Genomic DNA, 25,325 nt, shown 5'->3' on the forward strand with positions numbered 1-25,325 from the left:
GGACACTGGCTGCCCCAACAAAGGTCCCCAAGAGGGTCGGCCTTTTTATATTTTTTCCCCAATTGTGGGACTTGAACTCAGGGCCTGGGTGCTGTCCCTTTGCTTTTTTGCTCAAGGCTAGTGCTCTGCTACTTTGAGCCACAGCGCCTCTTCTGGTTTTCTGGTAGTTAATTGAAGATAAGAGTCTCACAGACTCTCTTGCCCTGGGTGGGGGAATGAGGAGGAAGGGGAGGCTCTGTCTCTTAAAGGAGCCTTAGCTCTTGAGCTTGATAGGGAATCACCTGATTCATGCCTGGCTCCAGAATCTCTGATTGGGGCTTACTGAAGTCCCCAAATTTGCATGTCAAGCTCAGGTACTGTCTGGGGTCTTGCTATGTGGACAGAGGGTAGTGGGTACTGGGTACTTCCAGGGAAACCAGCTTGGGTGGGGAACGGGCTCTTGGATGGGGTAGTCAGGGTAACTGACTGCCCCTCCCCCTGCCCACTCTGCCCTGCAGGTTCCCAGACTGTGGTCTGGGCCCAGAGCACGTGGAGCAGCTGTGCTGGTCACTGGGCCAGTGTGAAACCCTCAGCCATCTGGAGTAAGTTGGGGATGTGTGGGGATGTGTGGGGTGGGCAGGGTGGGGGGGCATCCACCGGCAGCCCTCAGGGCCAGCTAGCAGGGAAAGGGCAGCATGCCAGTCACATCACTGCTCATTTCCCTTCACCACCACTTCCCTCCCCTCTGCCCTACCCTACCCCACCCTGTGGCTGGACTAGTGTGTGTATTTGGGGGATTCTAATCCAGGCAGTTCTGCAAAGAATGTTCCAGAAGCTTCTCAGCCTCATGTGGAGCCTACGTGTGCAAGCTCTGTGGGCAGATGGGATCAAGAGAAGGAGCCCCGCCTTGCCCAGCAGGAAACATGGGATGAAAATCATGTATTTTAAAGAGAGAATGAGCAGTATGCCTTAGGGTTTTTCGAGGTTTCGTGATAGAGGGAAATTCTGATTTTAAAGGTCATTTTATTAAGAAATTTCAAGCTAGGCATCAGTGGCTCATGCCTGTCATCCCAGCTACGCAGAAGGCTGAGATCTGAGGATTGACATTCAAAGCCAGCTGGGTCAGGAAAACTTGTGAGACCCTTACATCCAATTAAACAACCAAAAAAGCCAGAAATGGAGCTATAACTCAGGTGGTAGAGAACTAGCCTTGAACACAAATGCTCAGAAATAACACCTAAGCCCTGAGTTCAAGTCCCAAAACTGGTATGAGAGAAAGAGGTGTGCAGGGGGGAGAAAAGTTTATAAGACAAAGCAATTTTTAAATGAAATTTCTCAAGAAAAGACAAGTCCCAGAAGTATCAAGGAGCTAGGTGTGGTGGTACATGCCTGTAATCCCAGCACTCTGGAGATAGAGGGAAGAGGATCCTGAGTTCCGGGACAGCCTGGGCTCCATAGTGAGACCCAGTCTCAAACAAACCAACACCAAAGAGACTTTGAAAATCATGCCAAGGATGCAGGCAGATAATGAGATGTTTGGGCGGTGCATGGAACTGTGTTGTAAAGGAAGGGGACTAAGGGCAGTATGGAGGCTCTGGTTCTGATGTCGTGGCACTCTCTGTTGGGTTATAGACACTCTCTAGGCCTTCTTCTGAGTTCATTCTTGCTCAGAAATCATGGCTCTCATCTGCTACAGGCCATGGGTGGGGGAGAAGAGAACTGAGTCTTTTCCTGGAAGCCTGCTGGAGGGAACCCTGAGAGTCACCAGCCAGGGAGGGGGGAAGCCATCAGATTCGCGGTGGTGCTGGTGAAGGGTGGGGAGCCCCCCAGGGGTGACTGCAGGGGCGATGGCCTGGGACGGTGGGCACAGGAGAGCAGCGGAGCTCGGGGAGACGCTGACCCACCAACCTCTCCCGCCTCTTCCAGCCTTGATGCAAACCTGATGGGCAACGAGGGGCTCAGCTCCCTTCTGGAGCACCTGCAGCAGACACCCCTCTCGGGGTGGCTTGAGTAAGTGGGGGACAGTCTCAACGAAGGCGGGAGCAGGACTCCCTGTGGTCAAGAGCATGAGCGGAGTCTGCTGGTGGTGGCTCAGGCCTGTCATCCTAGCAACTCAGTAGGCTGAGATCTGAGGATCATGGTTCGAAGCCAGCTCATGGCAGAAAAGTCCGTGACTCTTACCATTGGTGAATCACCAAAAAGCTGAAAGTGGCTCAAGTGATAGAGCCCTAGCCTTGAGCAAAAAAGGTCATAGACTGTGCTCAGGCCTGGCCTTCAAACCCACTGTGGACAGCCCCTCCACCAGACCCTTCAAGAGACACTACAGTTCATGGCCAGGAGACTCGCTGGTCTGGGGAATAGGGGTGAGGGGATTGAAGTGGCCTGGCTTCTGGATCATCCCATCCCTGAGGCCCCTCCACCCAGTCTATGGGTCATGAATTTGGAGATATCCCTGGAGGAGAGGGATGATCCCCAAGAAGCCAGCCCCCCTCTCCCCCCTCTCCCCAGTCACCTGGAAAGCAGACAGAAGCCACAGCCTGCATATAACTTGTTACTAGGCAACCAAGTTTTGCACTCTGGGAGTTCCTGATGCAGGTGGGGCTGGAGCTGCAGGCTGGACCTCATCAAGGCCTTTTCTTGGACCCTGGAGGGGGACAGAGGCTGCAGGGGGGCAGCCTGGGAAGTTCACGAGGACCCAGGGTCTGGGGCCCCTTGGGAGTCTCTCTGTGGGCCTCAGGACGGTATCTGGAGGGAAGATGGGGAGCTGGATCTATTCTGAGCCTTACTTCTCCCCTAGCCTGAGTCACAACGGCATCTCTCAGGAGGGCGCCCTGAGCCTGGTGGAGACCCTGCCCTCCAACCCTCGCATCCGGGAGGCCTTGGTGAAGTAAGGGGACACCACCCCCATTGACCCCATGTGCCCCAGCTCCCCTCCGTGTGACTCTCTCTGAGTCCCATCCCCTGGTACCAAGAGGTGTTACCATCCTCACAGATGAGTCTGGGGTGTCCTGTGGTCTACACGGGCCTTGCCCTTGCCCCTGCGCTCCCCGGGGGCCCTCGGGGAGGCTGGCACGTGTGGGTGGCACACCCCCCTGCCTTGTTGTTCTCCAGCCTGGGCCCCGAGCAGCACTTCCGGCTTCGCTTCTCCAGGCAGGCGGCATCTGGGGTGACACTGAGGTAACCCCGGGTGGGGTGATGGCGTGTGTTGGGGTGGGGTCCTCCCAGAGGCAGGCCCTGGCCCAGGCCTTCTCGGGTATCCCTACTAGGTCCTCGGGGAGACTGGGGGGAGGTAAGGCCCGCAGTCCCCACCCAGGCCTCCCCCTGTGCTTCCTCCCTCAGGCTGAACCACTGCCATTTGAGGCCAGAGCATGTGCCCAGACTGGCAGCTGGCCTGAGCCACGCCCTCCAGCCCATGGAGCTCACGTGAGTGGACACAGGGATGGCAGGAAGGCGGGATCCAGGCAGAGCCCCACAGTGATTGGCTTCTGTCCACAGGCTCACCGAGTGCAGCCTGGACCTGACACAGCTGATGGTGCTCCTGAGCTGGGTGAAGCCACCAGCAGGGGTGCTGGGGATCAGGTACCTTCTTTCTCCCTGGGAGGGGGGTGGTGTGGGAGATCGGGACAGGGCCCCCTGAGGGACTGGGGCCCCAGAACTAGCCTCAGACAGAGAGAGGCCCAGTAGTTTGACATATTTTTCCATATTTGCTTCAGTTTTGTTTGCTTTTATGCTGGTCCTGGGGTACCGGGGTGCTGGCCCTGAGCTTTTTTTTTTTCCTTAAAGCTAGTGCTCTACCACTTGAGCCACAGCTCCACTTCTGGCTCTTTGGTGGTTCATTGGAAATAAGAGTCCCATGAACTTTCCAGAGTTGGCTTTGAACTGCAATTCTGATCTCAGCCTTCTCAATAGTTAGGATTACAGGTGTGAGGTACGAGTCTGGTGCTAGCTTGCTTCAGATTTTTATTTTTAGTTTTTTAACGAATGTATATTAAAATTAATGATAGCTTCTCACCCTGAACATCACAGACTTTCCTGCCTGGGATTAGCTTTGAACCATGATCCTCAGATCTTAGCTACCAGAATAGCTAGGAATACAAGCATGAGCCACCAGTGCCTTGGCTTGCTTCAGATTTTTATTTTTATTTTTTAGCAAATGTATATTAAAATTAATGCTAAGTATCACCCTAAATGTCACTCCCAAATAGCTCACCAGGGGTTTCTAAAGTATAGGGGGGAAGTGGCACTGTGGCTCAAGTGGTAGAGCTGAGGGACAGCGCCCAGGCCCAGAGTTCAAGTCCCATGAGTGACAAAATAAATAAAATAAAATAAAAATAAAAATTCCTTGCTATGCCAGGGCTGGGAAGGTGGCTCAGTGGTAGAGCGCTTGCCTTGCATGCATGAGGCCATGGGTTTGATTGCTCAGCACCACATAAACAGAAAAAAAAAAAAAAAAAAACCAGAAGTGGTTCTGTGGCTCAAGTGGTAGAGCACTAGCCTTGAGCTTAGGGACAGTGTTCAGGCCCTGAATTCAAGCCCCAGAACTGGCAAACATTAATGTGTGTGTGTGTGTGTGTGTGTGTGTGTGTGTGTGTGTGTGTGTGTGTGTGTGTGTGTGTGTGTGTGTGTGTGTGTGTACACATATAGGCATTTTCTACATAGTCACAGATGAGCAAGCACACCTGTGTGGATCCTAGGATCCTGTCACCTCATCCAATCTGAATTCCTCATGGTCCTCCCAGTGGGGCAGCTTGGGGGTACTTCCCTCGGGATCCAGTTTAGGCTATGTGCGGGGGTGACACTGGCCCCTCTTCTCTGTGAAGTCCACGGTGCTGGGCTGTAACTGCCGCCTTCTGCTTCTGTCTGGTCCTTCCTGCTGGCGTCATGAGCTTGTTCCTCTAAGTCCTGACTAAGTCTCACTGAAAACTAGACCAACAGGCTCCACGAGAGATGAGTTTACATGTCAGAAGCCCAAACGTGACTTCAGGCTGTGCTGAGCCAGGCTCCTCACAGTCCATGACGAAGCAAATGAGACCTGGTTGTTCTCCCAAATCATGTTTTTAAAAACTATGCCGTGCTGGGAATGGATCCCAGGGCCTGTGCATTCTAGGCAAACACACTATATCCAAGCCCGGGGAGCACTCAGAATCATTAGGTTACATGTAGCAGAACTGACCAGCCCGATCATCTTTGAAGTTGCATACCTCAGTAGCATTAAGTACATTCACAACATTGTACAATTATTATTTTTCACCTTGCAAAACAGAAACTCTGCACCTAGTAAACCACAGCCCCATTTCCCATTGTCCCCAGTCCCTGCCAAGCACCCTTCTGCTTTCTGTCTCCATGGATGTGACCACACAAAGTACCTCCTGCAAGTAGAATCATACAGTATTTGGTCCATGGCGAAGCCTGGATAAGAATGAATGTCTTCCTTTTTTAAGGCTGCATAATATTCCATTATACGATAAAGGCCAATTTTCCCCCTCCGTTTACCATGTAAAAACTACTGCTATGAATATGGGCGTGCAGATTTCTCCTTTTTTTAGGGGGTATGGAGCCAGAGTTTTCTAGGTCACTGAGGTAACTTAAAATAAAATGTTTCTAAGCCCCAAAGCGGTAAGTACTTGTAAGAAGTCCAGAATAACATAAAGAAGAAAATACTGTTTAAAAATAAATAATGCTGGGCTGGGAAGGTGGCTCAGTGGTAGAGTGCTTGCCTTGCATGCATGAGGCCCTGGGTTTGATTCCTCAGCACCACATAAACAGAAAAAGCTGGAAGTGGCACTGTGGCTCAAGTGGTAGAGTGCTAGCCTTGAGCTGAAGAGCTCTGGGGCAGTGCCCAGGTCCAGAGTTCAAGCCCCACAACCAACTAAAAAAATTAAAATAAAAAGATGCTCTATATAATGGTAAAGCACCCATATTTTAAATAATTCTCATTTTCCTGCTTCTCAATTAATGCATGCAGACTGTAGAAAACACCTCAAACTAAAAATAAAATTGGGGCCAGGTACAAGTGATTCATGATTCATGGTAATCCTAGCTATTCAAGAGCCTGATCTAAAGATCGAAGCCAGCCCAGGGAGACAAATCTGAGAAACTCTTTCTCTCCAATTAACCAGCAAAATGTGGAGGAAGTGGCGCTGTGGCTCAAGTGGTAGTGTTGCCAGCCTTGAGCAGAAAAGCCAAGTGACATTATAAGGCCCTGAGTTCAAGCCCTACTACCTGTGCTAAACAAACAAATCAACAAGCAAACAAGAGAAGGAATGAATCGACCAATAGGAAAGACCATATTGTGTATACATCTTGATTTCCTACAGATTGATTGCCACCGAACATTATGTTGATCGCGAGTGAAATCTAAACCATTGCATTTAAAGAATGCTGTGGCTTTGGATTGTTGCAAAATAATCATTGGAATAAGGCTGCTGTTAATGTCCTTTATGGTGCTTGTGCTAATTGTATAATCGTATGGTTTTTAAGAATAATCCTCTGGTGGCCGTCCTGACCCCACCCCCAGGTGTGCTATTGGGCCGTGCTCACCTGGGGGTGTCCTCTGTGTGTCCCCTTCCTTACAGGGTAGAGGAACCCTGGGTGGGCAGAGCTGGGGTGCTGGCCCTGCTGGAAGTCTGTGCCCAGGTCTCGGGCCACATCACCGAGATAAGGTGAGGCAGAGAGGACCCCCTTTCTGAGTGCTCCATCCTGATCTCCTGCCCTGTGGGGTAACAGCTGGGGCGCTGGCAAATTGGTTTCGCCAGCAGGCCTGGGCGTTGGTGAAGGTCGCGCCTGATTGCTCCATGCAGCCCAGGGCTGCTAGTGGGGGCAGATGTGGCTGGGGTCCACACGGGGTGCCTGGCAGTGTGCAGTGGCTGAGTCGGGGGCCACAGGGTGACGGAGAGCAGCAGAGGACGGAGGCTTCGGGGTCCCTGGTGAGCGTGTCAGGTCAGCTGGTGGTTTTCCTGCTGCGCCCCTGACTGCTCCCATCTGGCCTCAGCCTGAGAGGGAAGAACGGAGTCCCCGTGGGGCGGAGGAGCAGAAAAGCTCAGGTGTGAAGCTGCTTGTGCCAGGCCACCATGGTACAGCTGCCTGGGGCTCCACCCGCCTTCCTCCAGCCCGAAGGGAGGAGGTGGGGGGAGAGCTTCGCACCTCCCTCAGCTCCCCAGATTCCCCCCCACATTGAACCCCACGCCCAGGTCAAAGCCAGCGAGCTCTGAGCACAAGCACAGCCTGAAGGCAAGTCCCCTCCCAGCCTTCCCATGGCACGCTGCCCCAGAGCACACCCCTGGAATATTCCAGAACTGTCTGCCACAGGATGCCTCCTGTGGCTCTCTGTCACAGCCTGAAAGCCTCATCGGCTGAGTCATTTCACAGTGTTGAAGGAGGTTGAGCCTGGCAGCGCATGCTTATAATCCCAGCTACTCAAGGAGTGGAGAGAGCAAGATCACGGTTCTAAAACAGCCTCAGCAATCAAATTGAAATTGAAAAAAGCAAAAATAAGACTAGAAGCTTGGCTGGAGGGAATAGAGTGCTTGCCTAACCAGTGTGAGGCCCTGAGTTCAGTTTACCACAAAATAAACATTCTAGCAGGGGAAGCAACTGCTTTGGGGTCCCGAGCCTGGCCCTGGCAGGCAGCGGGGGGACCCGGGCAGGGTCTGGGAACAAAGCTCAGACAGCCAGGACAAACTCACTGACCAAAGCCAGCTCCTCCCTCCTGCCCAGCATCGCTGAGACGCAGCTCTGGCTCCAACTGGAATTCCCTCGAAAGGAAGAGGATCCCCAGCAGGCCCTCAGGTAGGATCTGGCACCCAGGACCCTCAAAGGAGAGGCTGGTAGCAGGGAGAGGATGTGTGGCCACTTCAGACCCATACTTCTCATGTCCTCTTTCCAGGGACTTCAAGGTCAGCTCTCCACACTGCCCATCCCTCCCTCGAACCCTAGCCTCAGTCTTAAATACCTTCTTATTCTCCTTGACCTCAGGGCCTTTGCACAGTCTGCTCTCCCCCAAAGGGTCAAATGCCCAACAGTTACTCAGTCCTCACCAGGGCAGCCTGGTGTTCATAAAGGGCTTCTTTCCCCTATCTGCCTCCAGGCTGGCTGGCCATGGCCCTGGGACCCCCTACAGCTGTCTTGTCACGCAGCTGATGGAGACATGTGGCAGGCTGCAGCAGCTCAGGTCAGATCCCAGAACCCACCGGGGCTCCAAGTCCTTCAATGACGCTCCCCCACCCCCTCCCCCTGCTGCTTCAGCCTGGTCAACTCCCACCCCACACAGGCCCAGGGGGAGAGTGGGGAGCTCTTGGGTGCTCTTTCCCCTGTGGTGAGCCTGAAACCTTCTGGAATCTTCTTGGGTCTTTTCAGCTTGTCCCAGGTGAACCTCTGCAACGAAGGTATCATCAGCTCCCAGCTGCTGCTGAGCCTCCTGCCGGCCCTCTCTGAGCTGAGAACCTTCCGGTATGTAGATGACACCATGTCTCAGCCTCCTGGCAGATCAGCCAGGGCCAGTCCCCCGTCGTATCCCCCCAGTCCTAGAGATGAGGCCAGGGGTGCACAGTCATAGATACACAGCAAGGTGCTTCTAGCTTGCTTTTTGGTTAAGCTGTCATTCTTGTCCCGTCCTCTGGATTGTGATCCTCCTTCCTTTGGCCTCCTGAGAAGCTAGGCCTGCAGGTATGTGCCCCACACCTGCTTGTTCTGTTTTGTTTTTGCTTTTAATTTTTTTAGTGCTATTATAAAGGTGATGTACAGAGGGGTTACTGTTTCAAGTCAAGTACCGCTACATTTCTTTTTGGACAATGTTGCCTCATCCCTCACTCTCTTCCACATTTTCCCTCTCCTTCCTCACCCACAAGTTGTATAATTCATTTTCAACATAGTGTCTAGTGAGTACCATTGCTACATTTGTCTACCCTATGTCCTTCCATTTCCTGGCTTGTTTTTGTGGTATGTGGGGTGGTGTGGGGTGTCTGTGTGTGTGTGTGTGTATGTGTGCTTAAGGGTCTTAAAGCCAGGCACTGGCGGCTCATACCTATAATCCTAGCTACTCAGGAGGATGACATCTGAGGATCATGATTTGAGGCTAACAGTTGCACAGGCCCTGAGTTCAAGCCCCAGTACTGGCGTGTGCGCACATGCACACACACACACACACACACACACACACACACACACACACACACACACACACACATATGCATATAGTCTTATTGTGGCTAGGGGCATGGCAAAGTGAAAGACTGCCCAGCAAGTACAAGGACCCAAGTTCAAACCCCACTGAGAGTAAGCTGTGTAATTGTGCCCCTACCCCTTAGTATTTCAGTGAATGTCGCTATAAGGGAGCATTTTCCTCCCTGATCCCCTACAATTACAATAACGGGAAAGTGAATACAGACATATGATTAAAGCACAGTTTACACTTCATATTTACCAGTGTCCCAAGGGTGTTGATTGCTGTTTTTTGTTCTTTTCCCCTGTCCTAGAGCTACTTCAGGATCACACAGTGCATTTGGTGCATCTCGCTTTCCTTGCCTGTGATTCAGAAGCCTTTTCAGCCCGTCTATGTCTCCCTGCTCTCTGGCAGCTGCATTCCAGGCCAGCAATGTCGCTTGTGCACTGCTGTGTCCTTCTCTGGCTCATTTCAGGACCAAGCCAGGCCTGGGTGCCTGTCCCCTTGCTATGGATGGGGAAGCTAAGGGGGAGAAGGAGGTGCACCCTGGGCTCTGTCCCTTGCCGGGATACGGTTCTCCTTTTGTGCTTAATACAGGCCTTTCGAGGGAGGTCCCTTAATACTAAATACCTTCCTCACACTTTCACCCATATATTTTAGCACCCATTGATAACTCTCACCTGAAACAACTGTTAGTTTGACAATTGCAAATTGGAGCATTTTGTTTGTTTCTTTTCCCTTTTGGGCAGTACTGGGGCTTGAACTCAGGGCTTTGAGATCTTGCGTGGCTTTTTTACTCAAGGCTGGCATGCCAACCACGTGAGCCATGCCTCCATTTCCAGCTTTTTGCTAGTTAATTAGAGGCAAGAGTCTTTCAGATTTGTCTGCCTAGGCTAGCTTTGAACCTTGATCCTCAGATTTCAGTCTCCCGAGTAGCTAGGATTACAAGCATGAGCTGCTGGTGTCTGGGCCTCTTTTTTGGTTTTTTTTAGGAACTCTTTTGCTAAGCAGCCCAGGCAGACCTGGAACTTTAGATCCTCCTGCTTCAGCCTCCCAAGTGCTAGGATCATAAGAACATACTCCCACACCTGGCTAAAATGGAATTGTTCTAGGTTTGCCTTTTCTCCCAATGCATCTGATTGTATGAAGAAGAAACTCATGGGCCAGGTATGGTGGTGGGTATGTGTCGTCCAAGCTTCTCAGGAGACGGAGACAGAAGGATCCTGGTCTATGCTTGTCACCAGCAGACCCTGGGCTGAGACCCCAGATCCTGCCTGACCTGATGCCCTTTGGTCCCTCCAGGCTGACCTCCAGCTGTACCAGCACTGAGAGCCTCACCCACCTGGCATCCGGCCTGAGCCACTGTGGCCACATGGAGGAGCTGGAGTGAGTGGCCAGATTTGGGACCCAGGAAGGGATGGCCCAATGAGGACAGGGCTCTGAGAGCACAGCTGGGGCAGTGGTGGGGAGGATGGTGGGACTTGAGCCTATGTCTTCTGTAAAAGAGTTCAGCCACTCCGAGTATGGGCAGGCATGGCTGAGCACCAAGGTAAATGCTTGCCATTTCCATTGCTGGCCAGAGAGGACCCAGGACTCCTTCCTCCTCTCTGGCCTGGATTGCCACGTTTGTCCAAATGGGTCTCAATCCTGCCTCTGCCTCTGCTGGCTGTGGGTGGGTGCAGAGGGCTGGCTAAGGGACGGAGGGCTGGCTGCGTGTGTGTGTGTGTGTGTGTGTGTGTGTGTGTGTGTGTGTGTGTGTGTGTGTGTGTGTGTGTCCCTCGGCCCCTCCCATCCTCTCTGCACGTTCATTCATCCAGGCTGCCCTTTCTCCGCTGAGCGCTGTGACTGCCAGTGTCCCCTCCTGTGAAGACCCTTGGGAAGCTGGCAGAGGCTGGGTGGTGGGCATGGTGTGGGTTCTGCAAGCCCAGTCAGCCTCCCAGAAGGATTGAGGGGTGGATGGGGCTGGTGGAGGAGACAGCTGGGCAGCCTGATCTAACCACAGCCTCACGTCTGGTCCTCACCAGCTTCTCCAGCAGTCAGCTCGGTGTGGAGGGCACCAGGATGCTGGTGGCCGCCCTGGAGGGAATGCGCGGGCTGAAGAGGCTCCAGTAAGTGTTGGGAGGTGCAAGGGGATGGGGGGAGTAAGGGGAGATGTGGGGGGATAGGGGGCAGGGGCATGGAACTCTTGCATCTGTGGACACAAGCTGTAAGTCTCTGGATGGACCCGGGGGGCCACATGCCCTCTGAGAATATGCCCTCATGTCACCTGCTCACCTGCCTGACTGTCACCAAGACGCTTGATTGCAGGAAGCAGAGTATCCAACTCAAGAAAACCTAAGTTCACTGGTGTATGTCATTTGGCTTCAGGCATGGCTGGATCCAGGGCTCTCTCTCTCTCTCTCTCTCTCTCTCTCTCTCTCTCTCTCTCTCTCTCTCTCTCTCTCTCTCTCTCCTCTCCCCTCCCTTCTTGCCTCCCTCCCCCCCACCTCTTCTTTCTCTCACAGCTGCAGGCTCACTTTCTCCCAGCATAGTGGTAAAAGAGTATGCATGCCTTACCCTGTGGTTACATTACAACAAAAGGCCCCAGGGCCTGGTAGCTCACACCTATAATCCCAGCAACTCCAGGAGGCTGAGATCTGAGGATCATGGTTTGAGCCAGCCAGGGTTGGAAAGCTCACGACACTTTTATTCCAAATTAACCAACAAAAAGCCAGAAGTGGAGCTGTATCTCAAGGGGTAGAGTGCTATTCTTGAGCAAAACAATTCAGGGACAGCACCTCAGGCCCTGAATTCAGGCCCCAGGAGGGGACACACACACACACACACACACACACACACACACACACACACACACACACACACACACACACACACACACACACACACACACACACACACACACACACACACACACACACACACACACACACACACACACACACACACACGCCTCTACCTGAAGTCTCATTGGACTAGCTTGGATCACCTGGCCCCCCCTAAACCAATCACTGCAGTTCTGATCACAAGTGTTGGTTCTCATTGGCCAGCCATGCACATGCCCCGTCACGGTGCTTTAGGGTTCTGTCAATGGGAGAAAGGGAACAGACTTGGACTGAGGCTGGCGACCTCCCAGATGTCCACTGTCTTTTGCTTTTTTAGTAACTGACCCCTATGCTCTGGGAGTCATCAAATTCCTGGGAACAGCAAAGCCAGCCTCAGTCTAAAGATGTACCTCCCGGAGCTCGGATTCCTGTGTAGATGCTATCTGGATGGAATGCTTAATGGCATTTGCTGCTTTCATCTCTCAGTTTTCCTGACAACCAAAAATACACCCCTGGTTATAAAAATTCCATCATTATGGAAATATGGAACAAAGACTGTGAAATCCCCAGATGACCCTCCCTGAGAAAACTCTGGGAAATAATCAGCTTGTGAATTTGCCTCTGGAGCTTTCACTACATAAGTTTGGAATGCAGTTTAAAAGTAGCCTTCTGACTTTTTGTTTCATAACACTGAAAGCCCCTCTTGGCTTTGTCTTGGGGGAGGACAAGAAGGGGGAGGGGGAGGGGCGAGGAAAACCTAGGACTATAGGGCCTGCTTATCTCCCCACAGAGCTGTTGCTTAGGCCAGCCTGCACCTCACTTCACTCAGCTTTCTGGAACCTTCTGGAATCTCTTTCTTCCTTTTCCTCCTCCTCCTCCCCCTCCCCCTCCTCCTATTTTGTGCAGTGGATTGAACCTAAAGCCTTGTTGGGACTAGAGGTCACTCACTGGCTCATTCACGCATCTGACAAGTATATACAATCAGGCACTTGGGCCAGGGCGATGGGCATATGGTACTTTGGAAAACAGAGCACCCCAGTCCTACTCCCCACACGGCGGGCCATGACACTTCTGAGCCCGGCACTGATACTACTCCTTATCGCTTGCAGGCTCCATTTCCAAGTCCATAAAATGGACATAATTGTGTCTTTTCTCTATGCAAGAATGAGATGGATCCTTAGTTCCCAGTTCCAAATCTTTCTTTCTTTCTTTCTCTTTCTTTCTTTCTTTCTTTCTTTCTTTCTTTCTTTCTTTCTTTCTTTCTTTCTTTCTTTCTTTCTTTCTTTCCTTCCTTCCTTTTCTTTTCTCTTCTCTCTCTCACCTCTGTTTCATTCTTTCTCCTCCTCTTCTTCTTTTAGTGTGGTCCTAGGTTGAACTCTGGGCAAACTCAGGGTGTGGGCACTGTCCTTTAGATTTTTCACTCAAGGTTAGTGCTCTACCACTTGATCCACAGCTCCAATTGAGGCTTTTTGCTGATTTATGGAGATAATCGTCTCGTGGACTTTCCTGCCTGGGCTGGCTTCAAACCTCAATCCTTAGATCTTAGACTCCTCAGTAGCTAGGATTACAGGTGTGAACCACCCGCACCCAGCTCCAGACATGTGCGTTGTGAGGATCTACCCCCACAGACAGACAGCTTCTCCCTGCAGATGGGTGAGATGCAGGGACCTAGTTGGGAGCCCATCCATTCTTTGTGGCTGAGGCCACCCTAATTTTAGCAGCGCGAGTTGTAAGGCAGATCAGAACAGTTGCTTGGTCACCTCCCGCTCCCACCTCTTGCTTCTTGTGCAGGCTGCTAAGCTTTAATCCTTCTGAGCACTGTAGATGAGAGCAGCCTTGTCTCCCTGGGGTGGCTGTGACAACTAGGTCACACCGTACTTGGAAGGTGCTTGGAGCAGAGCCTGGCACAGTTCACACCCTACAAGCAACCACTGTTGTCATCCCCTCTCCTGCCCTTATGGCCCTTATGGATTGCCATCCGATAGGTAGCACAGGGCCGGGGCCCAGGGATGGAGTCCCAGAGCCTCGGCTTCTGTTCCTGATGCTGCCAGCTATGAGCAACGGTTCACAGGTTCCCCTGTCCCCTGGGCCTCTGCCAGCAGAATGGAGATGACAGAGCCTCGCCAGGGACTGTCCCCTCTCACCCGCTCCACGCACCATCTCATTCTTGCCATTATCAGTCTATATCCACTGACCCCAGCAATCCATGCTGACCTCCCAGTGCCCCTTGCTTTGCTTTCTTTACCCTGTTGTGGACTTCAGGGACTGATCTGGAGGCCCTGGCTAAGCCTGACTGGACAGGGCCTCCTTTCCCCAGCCTCTCTCACCTTACACTGGGTGTCTCCGAAATGGCCATGCGCGCCCAAGGACTGAGCCCAGGGACCCTCCTGCAGTGCCTCCAGTGAGTGACCCAGTGAGCCTCCTCTAATCCTGGAGTGAGTGGGGGACACTGGCCAGGGGACGCACTGGCCCCCTCTGGGGACCTCCCAATGTGCTCCCAGATTCACGGCTGCTGCCTTGTGCTACCAAGGCTATTCCTGCTTACAACCTGAGGGGGTTAGGTCCAGGTCCCAGCTGCACCCTGCATGAAATTGGTTGCCATGCAAATCCAACCCCACGGGTCTGTGGACCCCCATTCTGCATGGCCAAAGCTCCTCGTGCAACCAGCTGGGCGGCGTCAGACCACAGGAGGGGAAAGGCTAAGCTCCCAGCTGGGTGGGCCTGGGCCGCCCTCTTGGGGGGTTAGATAGAGGTTAGGAGGGCATGGCTTACAGGATCCTCAATTCTTTCCCAGAAAGACAGTTCAAGGAAATCAAATTTTGCAAAAGGAAATTGAAACTGACCCTCACACCAAAACTTAGGATGCTAAGCCACTTCACCTGGGCCACTTGCGATCCCTGAGCTGAGTTCGGTTGAGTTTTTGGTTCCCCCCTTGCAGAGGCTGGGTTGGTGCAGAGAAAGCACCCGTCATACAGATGAAAAGCCTTGCCAGACAACACCGAGTGCCCTGGGAAACTGATTGGCAACCGGTGGGGTTCACCTAGAGACCCTAACACAGAGGCCAAGGCAAAGCTGAGAAAGGGGAAAACATGACAGTGCTCCAGAGCCAGGAACTCTGGGTTATGATTGTGTGTGTGTTGTTTGTTTATCGATTGTGGGGCTTGAATTCAAGGCACTGCCCCTGAGCCCTTCCACTTAAGGCTAGCACTCTACCACCTGAGCCACAACTCCACTTCTGGCTTTCTGGTAGTGAATCAGAGATGATTTCACAGACTTTTCTGCCCAGGCTGGCTTTGAACTGTGACCCTCAGATCTCAGCCACCTGAGTAGCTATGATTATAGGCAAGAGCCACCAGCACTGGGCTCTGGATAGAGACTCTTGGTGACTTTCAAGCCCAACAGACATAAAACCCAGAGCCTAAGCCAGGCACCAGTGGCTCACACCACCACCAACAACAACAAAAAGTCTCTGTCTGGTCTCAAGGCTTTGGGGAGTCATGCCCACCCTCCTTACTGTTCCCCAGTAGTGCTATTTGAGTTCCTGAATGTATATGAACTTTGCAAATTGCAGAGTTCCCTGCAAAGGCCATTAGGCTCCTGACTGGGCCTGTTTCTCTTTCCTCTCCAGACTGAATGAGAACAGCATCGGCCACGCGGGCTGCTGTCACCTTTCCCAGGCTCTCAGAGCTGCTGGCAGCTTGGAGGAGCTGGGGTAAGTTGCTATTCTTCCTCTAGACCCCAAATAACTTTGGCAGAACAAAAGGGAGGGGCTGTTCTTGATGTGTGAATCTCAGTCCCTTCACTCACCTGCACCCCGCATAGCCAATCCCTGGCCAAGAACCTTTGAGACCCAAAGAAAGGATGTAAAGAGTCAATTGCAGCAAGAGGGATTTAGATTAGACAACAGAGAGAATAAACTAAACAGACACATCCTCACCCACCATGAGAGACAGGGCTCTGTCTGTGTGGGTGGAGGTCTGTCTCTGGACTTGGACCTCTTCTGTTCTGGTAATGAGTGGACAAGGTAAGATGATGGGGCAGGTGAGATGGTGGGCAAGGTAAGATGGTTCTTCCTTTCCTGCCTTTCTCTAAGCTTGAGCCAGAACCAGATTGGAGACGTCGGAGCCCAGCACATAGCTGCCACCCTGCCAGAGCTGCCTGAGCTCAGGAAGATAGAGTGAGTGGCCAGCCTTATGGAGCCAGGTCCAGGAGGTCACTGACCTCTGGCCTGGGCCGGCATTGGAAAAATCTCCCTTCTCCCTCCCAGCCTTAGTGTCAAGTAACAAGGCAGGGGCAGTCTCCGACTGTGGGCCCCCAAACCCACCCTGGCCCCTGTTCTCTGTGTCTTTCTGTTTTATCAGATGGGAAAGTGAGGGTGGCTGGTGTCTCTTGGGTCTCTGCACGTGTCCTGGGGTGAGGAAGGGGGACAGGATCTGATGCTGTCCCCATTTCCCACAGCCTCTCCAGGAATGGCATCAGCCCAGCTGCAGGAGCCCAGCTGGCAGAATCACTCATGCTTTGCCAGCACCTGGAGGTGCTCATGTGAGTCTGGGCAGCATTGGGGTGGCCCACAGCGCCCCCATCCCCCCCCACAACCGCCTTCTCTAGGTGCCAGGCACAGTCCCAAACTGTGCAACATGTAGTCTTCTCGATTTCAGGCTTGGCTACAACACTCTGGGGGATCTCACAGCCCTGCAGCTGGCTCAGGGACTCCCTCAGCACCTGAAGGTCCTCCAGTGAGTACCCCCTGCCCACTGGTGAGCAGGGCTGGTGGGAAGGGGAGCCTGGGAGGGTCAAGGGCCCCAATCAGTGAGCAGCCCTGCCTGAGACCAAACTGCAGCATGGCCTTTTCTCCAGGCTGCTGTTCCCCAAGTCAGGTCATCAAGACACCCAAGGTAGCACTGGCCTGCCACTGGTCGCATTGAAGTCCTCAGCCAAGCCCCTGACACCCCCCTCCACACACACACACACACACACACACACACACATCCCCAAGTCTCCTGTGAAAGTCTACCCAGCCCAGCTAGGCCTGTCTGGGAGTCAGTCTCTAGGATGGAAGATAAAATGTCAGTGAGCCACCAGGCGCTGGTGGCTCACACCTGTAATCCTAGCTACTTAGGAAGTGAAATCTGAGGATCAAGGTTCAAAGCCAGCCTGGGAAAGGAAAGTTTATGAGACTCTTATCTCCAATTAGCCACCAACAAGCCAGACGTTGAGTTGTGGCTCAAGTGGTATAGCTCTAGCCTGAAGTGAGAAAAAAGCTCAACGGCAACACTTAGACCCTGAGTTCAAGCCCCAGGACCAGCACACATGTATGCACACACACACACACACACACACACACACACACACACACACACACACACACACACACACACACACACACACACACACACACACACACCAGCAAAGGGCTATGTGTAGGAGGAAGGCAACAACAACATAGTCTGTCCTCATTGTGGGGCTCAGATTTTTTTTTTTTTTTGTCGGTTGTGGAGCTTGAACTCTGGGCTTGGGTGCTGTCCCTCAGCTCTTTAGCTCAAGGCATGAACTCTACTGCTTGAACCACAATGCTACTTCTGGTTTTCTGGTGGTTCATTGGAGATAAGAGTCTCATGGACTTTCCTGCCCGGGCTGGCTTTGAACCGCGATCCTCAGATCTCAGCCTCCTGAGTAGCTAGGATGACAGGTGTGAGCCACCAGCACCCGGCATGGGCTCGGATTCTTACACACTGTTTACTATGAAGGGCGCAAGGCCCAGGCAAGTGTGCAAAGCTTGCCTTCCTAACTCACTAAGAAGCTAGGCCTTGCTTGAACTTGGGCTCTCAGACCAAAGCCAGGACCCTCTGTGAGTGGGGTGGAGGCCTGGGCAGCAGTTCCCTGGACAGGTTAAGGTTTGCTGCTGCAGGACTGAGGGAGGGGACTCAGGAAGGCCTAGCTGGTGCCCAGGCTTCTCTTACCCTCTGTGCTTTCCCCAGCCTGCCATGCAGCCATTTGGGCCCAGAGGGGGTACTGAGCTTGGGCCGGGCCCTGGATGGACACCCATATGTGGAGGAGATCAAGTGAGTGGGGCCGCCCAGCCTGCACAGGGGGACAGGCCCGGGAGGGTCTGGGGGTGCCTCTCACCTCGTCCCCCTGATGCCACAGCTTGGCAGAGAACAGCCTGGCCAACGGTGCCCCACATTTCTGCAAAGGACTCCCACAGCTCAGAAGGATTTCGTAAGTAGCCTCCACCGGCGGCTGGCCCCTATTGCCTAATAGGCTGCGGAGCCTGTTACCTGGGGAGATGGGGAGGGGTTTCAGCCACAGGGACAGAGCGAGGAGGAAGTAGGATGGGGCACGAAAGGCCTTTCCTGACTCTCGCCTGCCCCAAGCCTGCAGGCCCTGTGCTCCTTGTTTCCACTGTGGGAAAGCAGAGCCTGCTAGAGGTACCCCTGACTCAGAAGCCCCCCTTCCATCTCCTCTCCCTCCCCAGCTTGCTTTTCTGCAAAATTGATGACCAGACTGCCAAGCGCCTGGCCACCAGCTTCATGCTCTGCCCAGCCCTGGAAGAAATACTGTGAGTGTTTAGATGGGCCTCAAGCTGGGAGTCCTGTTGGGTCCTGCCCTTGTGGTGGCCTGCGGCCTTCCTTCCTCTGGCTGTTCCTCCCATTTATTGCCAGGAAAAGGCTTTCTTGTTAAACCTCTTTTTAAAGATGTCTCAAGTCTTAAGGCAGAGCCATTCACCCTCTCCTGTCTGTTTCTCTAATCTGCCACACAGGCCATGCCCAGCTCCCCTTGGCAATTATTGGCCAAGAACTTTGGGCTTTGCAGCACTGTCTCCTGGGTAAGCCAGCCTGCAGGGGCTAGTCTGGAACCCAAACCAGTGTGAAAGAAAATGCTCTGAGAGTATAAGCCAAAGGGGAGCTGAGCCCTGGTGGCTCACACCTGTAATTCTAGCTATTAATGAGACTACTGAGATCTGAGGTTCATGGGTTCAAAGCCAGCCTGGACAGGAAAGTCCAAGAGACTCTATCTCCATGAACTACAGGGGGGGGGGGGGGGAAGCCAGAAGTGGAGCTTCGGCTCAAGTAGTAAAGTGCTAGCCTTGAGCAAAAGCAGCTTGGGGACAGTTCACAGGCCCTGAGGTCAGGCTCCATGACCAGCACATACACACACACACACACACACACACACACACACACACACACACACACACACACACACACACACGGATTGCAAGATGGTTTTAAATTTATGTTCTAAAGATCTTGATTCTTCTAGTTACATCAAAGAGGTCTTGGGCCATTGCTAACTCATCTTTGACAGGTGATTTTGGGGTGTTTTTTGCTGATGTCAGGGTTTGAACTCAGAACAGCCTCATGCTTACTTGCTTAGCTGGCATTCTACTACTTGAGCCACCCCTCCAGCCTGGCTTTTTACAAGTTATTTTTTGGACTTGTCTGCCAGTTCTGATTTTTTTTTCCCCCCAGTTGTGGGGCTTGAACTCTGGGCCTGGGCGCTGTCCCTCAGCTCTCAGCTCAAGGCTAGCACTCTACCATTTGAGCCACACACAGCACCACTTCTGGTTTTCTGGTGGTTCATTGGAGCTAAAGAGTCTCATGGACTTTCCTGCCTGGGCTGGCTTTGAACCACGATCCTTAGATCTCAGCCTCCTGAGTAGCTAGGATTATAAGCATGAGCCACCGGTGCCCGGCTCAGTTCTGATTGTGAATGGTAGTCCTCTGGATCTCACCTCCTGCATCGTGAGGATGACAGGTATGAGCCTGTGTGCACCACTGGTGCCCTTTTGAACCACAGGAGCAGGGTGGGGGCTCAATTTCTGCCGGCTCCGTATTCATCCTTAAAGGAGCATCTCTGCTGGGCCATCCACTGACAGCCGTGAGAAGTGTCTCCTCTAAAGATTCTTTTCTTCAAGTAAGGAAGGAGCGGGACTAAGGAAACATGGCAGGCAGGCAGGGAATCTAGGCGGTGCTAGGAGGGGAGGTCTGGCCGCCATTGCAGTCTGTAGCCACGTGGTTTCTGTAGAACATGTGTTCCTAGATCCAAAACCATCTTGGAATCTCTGGCAGGCAGCACTTAAGCTATTTGGGTTCTGGAGAGCAGCCAACCCAGGAGTGGGGGCTGGGACAGGTAGGAAAGAAGGAGCCATCTGCACCCCAAAAGTCATCAGGGGAAGGAAGATGTTGGGGCTCTTACTCGCTCACATGCTTTCTCTCTGAACCGCGCATCCTGCCCCCAGCCCTGGACTCTGCCCCTCACCTTACTGCTGTCTAGCCGCAGACCTTGTCCCCTGCCTTGCAGGCTGTCCTGGAATCTCCTTGGGGATGAGGCGGCTGCTGAGCTGGCCCAGGTCCTGCCTCGGATGGGCCAGCTGAAGAAAGTAGAGTATGAGTGCCATGCCCAGGGCAGGGAGGGCTGGAGGGGAGCCTACATCCGGGGGAGTCCCCTGCCTCCCAGGAGGTGCACATTCTGGTCGCCCCTGGGCTCCAACCTTCATCCTTCTTGCTGCCTTACCACAAATCCACTGCGGTCTGTTGGTAGTGTGGGAAGTCTGGATCCCACTATCTTGATCTGGGAGGGACCTGGGGATGGATGCCCCTCACCCAATCTCACACTGCCGGCCCCTCCCTTCACCTTCCTCCTCCGTTCACCCCGAAGCTTGGAGAAGAATCAGATCACCGCCCGTGGAGCCTGGCTTCTGCTTCAAGGGCTGGCCCAGGAGGCTGGCGTCCCAATCATCTGGTAACGAGGGCTCAGAGGGGCAGGGCTGGGGGGGTGGGAGGCCCCATCAGCCCTCATTAGCCAAGGGGCTTCCTGCGTGGAGAGGCAGGGCCTGGGTTGTGGATTATCTAACCAAAGAGACTTTGATTTCTCCATCAGGCAAGCAGGCCTGAGTCAAGTCCCAATTCTGCCACTTCCCAATTGGTTCCCTTTGAATCAGTAACTCAGCCTCTGTGAGCCTCAGTTTCCTCATCTGTAAAATGATATCTCGACCTCAAAGAATTTTGAGGACTGAGCCTGCACCTCGTAATCACTTACACCATGGGAAGTTACTCACCCTGGCTCTTGGACCTCGAGCCTCCATCTCCCATTCTGCAAATGGGAAAGAGGCAAGAGACGAGGGTGAGAGGGAGGGGTTGATGCCTGTCTCTGTGTCCACAGCCTCTGGAACAATCCCATCGCTCCTGACATGGCCCAGCGTCTGCAGAGCCAGGAGCCCAGGCTGAACTTTGCCTTCTTTGACCAGCAGCCCTGAGCCTCCTGGAGAACTTGATGAGGGGGTGGGACAGTCAACACCTTGGACTCCAGCCAAATACCACCAGTGTCGCCTACCAGGATGGAAAGCTCTGGAGACTGGCCTCTGCTGGTGCCCTGTCCCTGCGGCAGCCCTAGGAGGGAGGGACACCATGTCCAGCTGCTGTCCTGGGGGAGGAGCACTTTCCTGGGGACTTGGAGCTCAGTGTGGACAAAGGACTTTCCTGTACCATGTGCCTTGTGCATGGTGGGGGTGTGTGGCACAAGGAGGGTCTGACACCGTCCATGACAGGGCAGGCCACACACTGCTCAGTGTGACCTCTCCACATGTGGCTTCACGTGGACATGCGCTCAGTGACTCCTTACACTACAAGCAACAGGACATGTGACCAGTGGCCCATGGATGACACATGTCCAGGTCACAGGACACATGGTTAGTCCAAGATCTAACTTATTGCTTATTTTCTTTAGTTGGTTGGGTTTTTTGTTTGTTTTTGTTGGTCATGGGGCTTGAACTCTGGGCCTGGGGGCTGTCCCTGAGTTTTTCAACTCAAAGCCAGCACTCTACCAACTGAGCCATAGCACCACTTCTGGTTTTCTGGTGGTTAATTGGAGATAAGCGTCTCATGGACTTTCCTGCCAGGGCTGGCTTTGGATCTCAGCCTCCTGAGTAGCTAGGATTGCAGGTGTGAGCCACTGGTGCCCAGCCTTTAGTTGTTGGGTTTTTTTTTTTAACAAATATATATTAGCTATACAAAATGGGTTTCATTTTTAAATGTTCCTATGCATGTCGTGCACTTTGATCAACCTCTCCTAACCTTGATATCCTTCCTCTTCCCAAATAGTTGCTTTTCTATATACATGTTAATTTATTACTTTGAGGAAAACAAAAGCTATTCCTCCCCCCTGCTCTGGGAAGGGATGAGTGTATGGGTACTGATTGCTACAGTGGCCTGAGATCAGGGCTCTGGTCCATGCCAGGAACTCAGCCATGTGGTCCCTGTCTGCCTCACACCTCAACTTACCCCTCTGTAAACTAACATTCCTCTTCCTTTAATGCTGGTTTTGGAGGATTGCATTTCTTTTGTTTCTTTTTTTTCTTCTTTTTTGCTAGTCCTGGGGTTTGAACTCAGGGCCTGGGTACTGTCGCTCATCTCTTCAGCTCAAGGCTAGCACTCTACCACTTGAGCCACAGCGCCACTTCGAGCTTTTTCTGCTTATGTGGCACTGAGGAATCGAACCCAGGGCCTCATGCATGTGAGACAAGCGCTCTCCCACTGAGCCACCTTCCCAGCCCCTGAGGGCTGCATTTCTATATCCAGGTGAAGCCAGACTGAGCTTGGGTGTGATCAGACCCTTTTATCCTATGGAAGGGACAAAGCTAGGTCTAAGGGGCTGGGGTAGGCACTCCCAGGATGTGAGTTAAGGCCTCTGACTCTGTCTACTACCTCAGAGGACCAGGTGAGCCCCTGGGCATTCCATGTGTTAGCAGCTTCCAAAGGGCCCTATCCCTGCTATACTCCAAGCAGATATGACAAATAAATGTGGATGCCATTCCAGTTTCTAGCCCGTGTCTGATGTTTCCTATGGCCCCCGAGGTGGGATGTAGTTTGCTCTTGCCTTGGACACCGGAGAACAGGACAGATGACTGCAGGGTGCTGGGAAGGACTTCGGCCTGGGAGTCAGGAGACAGGGTTCAAGTTTAGAACCTGTTTCTGCCTGGCTGTGGGACTGTGGGCAACTCCTCTCCCTTCACACTTTACCTGACACACAGGAGTGATACAGCTCTGAATATCAGCAACAGCTGTTTGCCTTGCATAAGAGTCAAACTCTTTTCTGAATTATCAGCATTCGAAATTGGGAACTATTACTTAAAACTCTAGCCTTGCAACTCAAAGGTAATTTGCTGGGGTTGCACTCTTAGGCCTTTTTTTTTTCTTCTGGAAGTACTATGGCTTAAATTCGGTGACTCACAACTTCCTAGGCCTGTGCTCTACCATCTAGCCATGCCTCCAGCTCAGCCGTTACATAAGGTGGAGAGATACCCCAAGTGTCCAGAGAACAGCAAACTGTCACCTGCCTGCCTGCCTGTCTTCCCGGAATCTTGCACCAGGTTTTGAATAGCCAAGCCAGCAGGGTGCAGTTACAACTCATCTTCACTGGAGGGCAGGCTGGCCCACTGATGATTCCTAAACTAACTTCCCCTGCCAGTGCAGGCAGGTTAGATGATGCCAGGGGCTTTTTCCATCTAGACTAAGAACTTGGGATGTTTGTGATTGTTTGTGACTCACCAGAATGACTTAAGCCCTTTTTAGCACTCCACGTAGTCTCCGGCATCCCGCCAAGGCAAGCATGAGGAGAAAGTCCTCCAGCACTCACGCCAGGGACACCCTTATCGGGATAGGGTCAGGGCACACCTGCCACCATCCACCAGCCTGGCCATGGGGATTCTGTAGACAGGTAGAAGCTCCAAGATATTTATCCAAGGTTGAGGAACATGCAGAGTGCTCAACAGAAGCAACAGACCAGGTGATACACACAAAGTGGTGGTGGGAGGGAGCAGGGAGCCCAGAGCTTAGAGAACATGATTTCATTTGCTGATCATTATTACACTGTTCTCTTCGCCTCTCCCCCTTCATCCTTGAGGTGCTAAACTCCATGACCTTGCTGCAGCAGCTCTGGGACACAACCAGGAGGCTGGCCACCACCTCAACTTGCTGGGGAATCTCCTTTTCCTTTTGTCCTATCCTGCCAGGTACTGGTGGCATGCACCTGCCATCCTAGCTACTCTAGAGGATGAGAACTGAGGATATTAGTTCAAAGCCAGCTCAGGCAGGGAAGGCTATGAGACTTGTTTTTTTGTCGGTCGTGGGGCCTGAACTCTGGGCCTGGGTGTTGTCCCTAAGCTCTTCAGCTCAAGGCTAGTGCTCTACCACTTGAGTCATAGCACCACTTCTGGCTTTTTCTGCTTATGTGGTGTTGAGGAATTGAACTCAGAGTCTCATGCATGCAAGGAAAGCGCTCTACCACTTAGCCACCTTCCTAGCACCGGCTTTGAGACTCTTTATTCCTAATGAACCAGGAAAAAGCCAAAAATGGAGGTATAGCTCAAGTGGCAGAATGCTAGCTTTGAGGGGGGGAAAAGCTTACAGCCCTGAGTTCAAGCCCTAGCACTGGCACTAAAAGAAAAAAGGAACATTTAAAAAAGTTTCCTTTCCTGCTGCCTACCCCCTTGAGGGCCTTAACTAATTTTTCACCCAACAAGAGTAGGGCCAGTCTCTCTCCCTGCATCTTCCTCAAGTAGGCTCAGTTTAAATATTTACGTGAATACAAATTCAGCTCAGAGAACAGTAGGCTGGGGGCCAGGAAGCAGTAATCAGCTGTGCCTGATGGAGCTGGGGGTGCTGGGGGCTCTGGGGGCACCCACTCCACCCAGTGTGGGAAGAACTGGGTGAGCTGCCTTCTCACAGGGCTTCAGCCTGATTTCATCGATGGACTGTTCTTTCCCCCCGCCCCCTCCCCAAGGAAATAACACAGTCTCTGTTCCCAGTTCCACAGACCTCCAGTTATAGGGCTTGGGGTGTTGTTCCCTCCACCCTGCCCCTGGTTATTGAGGCTTGAATTCAGGGTCTACATGCTACCTCTGAGCTACTTTCACTTAAGGTGGCACTCTACCATATGAGCTACAGCTCCATCTCTAGCCATTTAGTGGTTGCTTGGAGTTTCACAGACTTTGGTGTCCAGGCTGAACTTCGAACTTTGATCCTCAGATCTCAGCTTCCTGAATAGCTAGAATTCAACAGACATGAGCCCTAGGCTCTAGTTCTTTTTAATTACCTTCTTCATCTTTCCTCTAACACATGGTCCAGCCCATCTGACATCTAGTATCTAGGCCAGTACAACTCAAAGTGCCACAGGTAGTTGATAGAGAAACTCCCTAGAAAGCCTAGGTTATGGAAACTGAAGTGTGGTGAGAAACACTCCCCCCCCCCCCAACACACACACATAATGTGCCAATTCTGGCTATGTAGGCTGGGGTGGGGCCTGGGATTCTGCATTTCTAGAAAGCCAGCAGGTAACTATGGGGCCTTACTTAGTGAGGCTGC

At 52.6% G+C, this 25,325-nt stretch overlaps 1 protein-coding gene across 7 annotated transcripts in view; it reads left to right on the forward strand.

Annotated features, from left to right (window-relative positions):
- Positions 1-22,778, forward strand: part of Nlrc5 (NLR family CARD domain containing 5) — a 71,605-nt gene extending 48,827 nt beyond the window's left edge. For 6 of the 7 annotated variants that reach the window (XM_069992349.1, XM_069992348.1, XM_069992347.1 and 3 more), the window contains 22 exons: positions 498-581; positions 1,906-1,989; positions 2,777-2,866; positions 3,091-3,156; positions 3,319-3,402; positions 3,475-3,558; positions 6,555-6,641; positions 7,696-7,767; positions 8,066-8,149; positions 8,335-8,427; positions 10,442-10,525; positions 11,164-11,247; positions 15,590-15,673; positions 16,055-16,138; positions 16,420-16,503; positions 16,620-16,697; positions 17,940-18,023; positions 18,109-18,180; positions 18,437-18,520; positions 20,266-20,349; positions 20,623-20,706; positions 21,127-22,778. In XM_069992349.1, the coding sequence (XP_069848450.1) occupies positions 498-581; positions 1,906-1,989; positions 2,777-2,866; positions 3,091-3,156; positions 3,319-3,402; positions 3,475-3,558; positions 6,555-6,641; positions 7,696-7,767; positions 8,066-8,149; positions 8,335-8,427; positions 10,442-10,525; positions 11,164-11,247; positions 15,590-15,673; positions 16,055-16,138; positions 16,420-16,503; positions 16,620-16,697; positions 17,940-18,023; positions 18,109-18,180; positions 18,437-18,520; positions 20,266-20,349; positions 20,623-20,706; positions 21,127-21,220 (1,828 nt within the window). In that variant the 3' untranslated portion in view covers positions 21,221-22,778. Of the gene's footprint in view, positions 1-497; positions 582-1,905; positions 1,990-2,776; positions 2,867-3,090; positions 3,157-3,318; positions 3,403-3,474; positions 3,559-6,554; positions 6,642-7,695; positions 7,768-8,065; positions 8,150-8,334; positions 8,428-10,441; positions 10,526-11,163; positions 11,248-15,589; positions 15,674-16,054; positions 16,139-16,419; positions 16,504-16,619; positions 16,719-17,939; positions 18,024-18,108; positions 18,181-18,436; positions 18,521-20,265; positions 20,350-20,622; positions 20,707-21,126 lie in introns of those variants that run through there. The other variant, XM_069992353.1, reaches the window with a different exon arrangement.
- The last annotated feature ends 2,547 nt before the right edge of the window (positions 22,779-25,325 follow it).

This window comes from Dipodomys merriami, unplaced genomic scaffold (genome assembly GCF_024711535.1).
Source record: "Dipodomys merriami isolate MVZ:Mamm:240054 unplaced genomic scaffold, mDipMer1.0.p SCAF_41, whole genome shotgun sequence".
NCBI lineage: Eukaryota > Metazoa > Chordata > Mammalia > Rodentia > Heteromyidae > Dipodomys > Dipodomys merriami.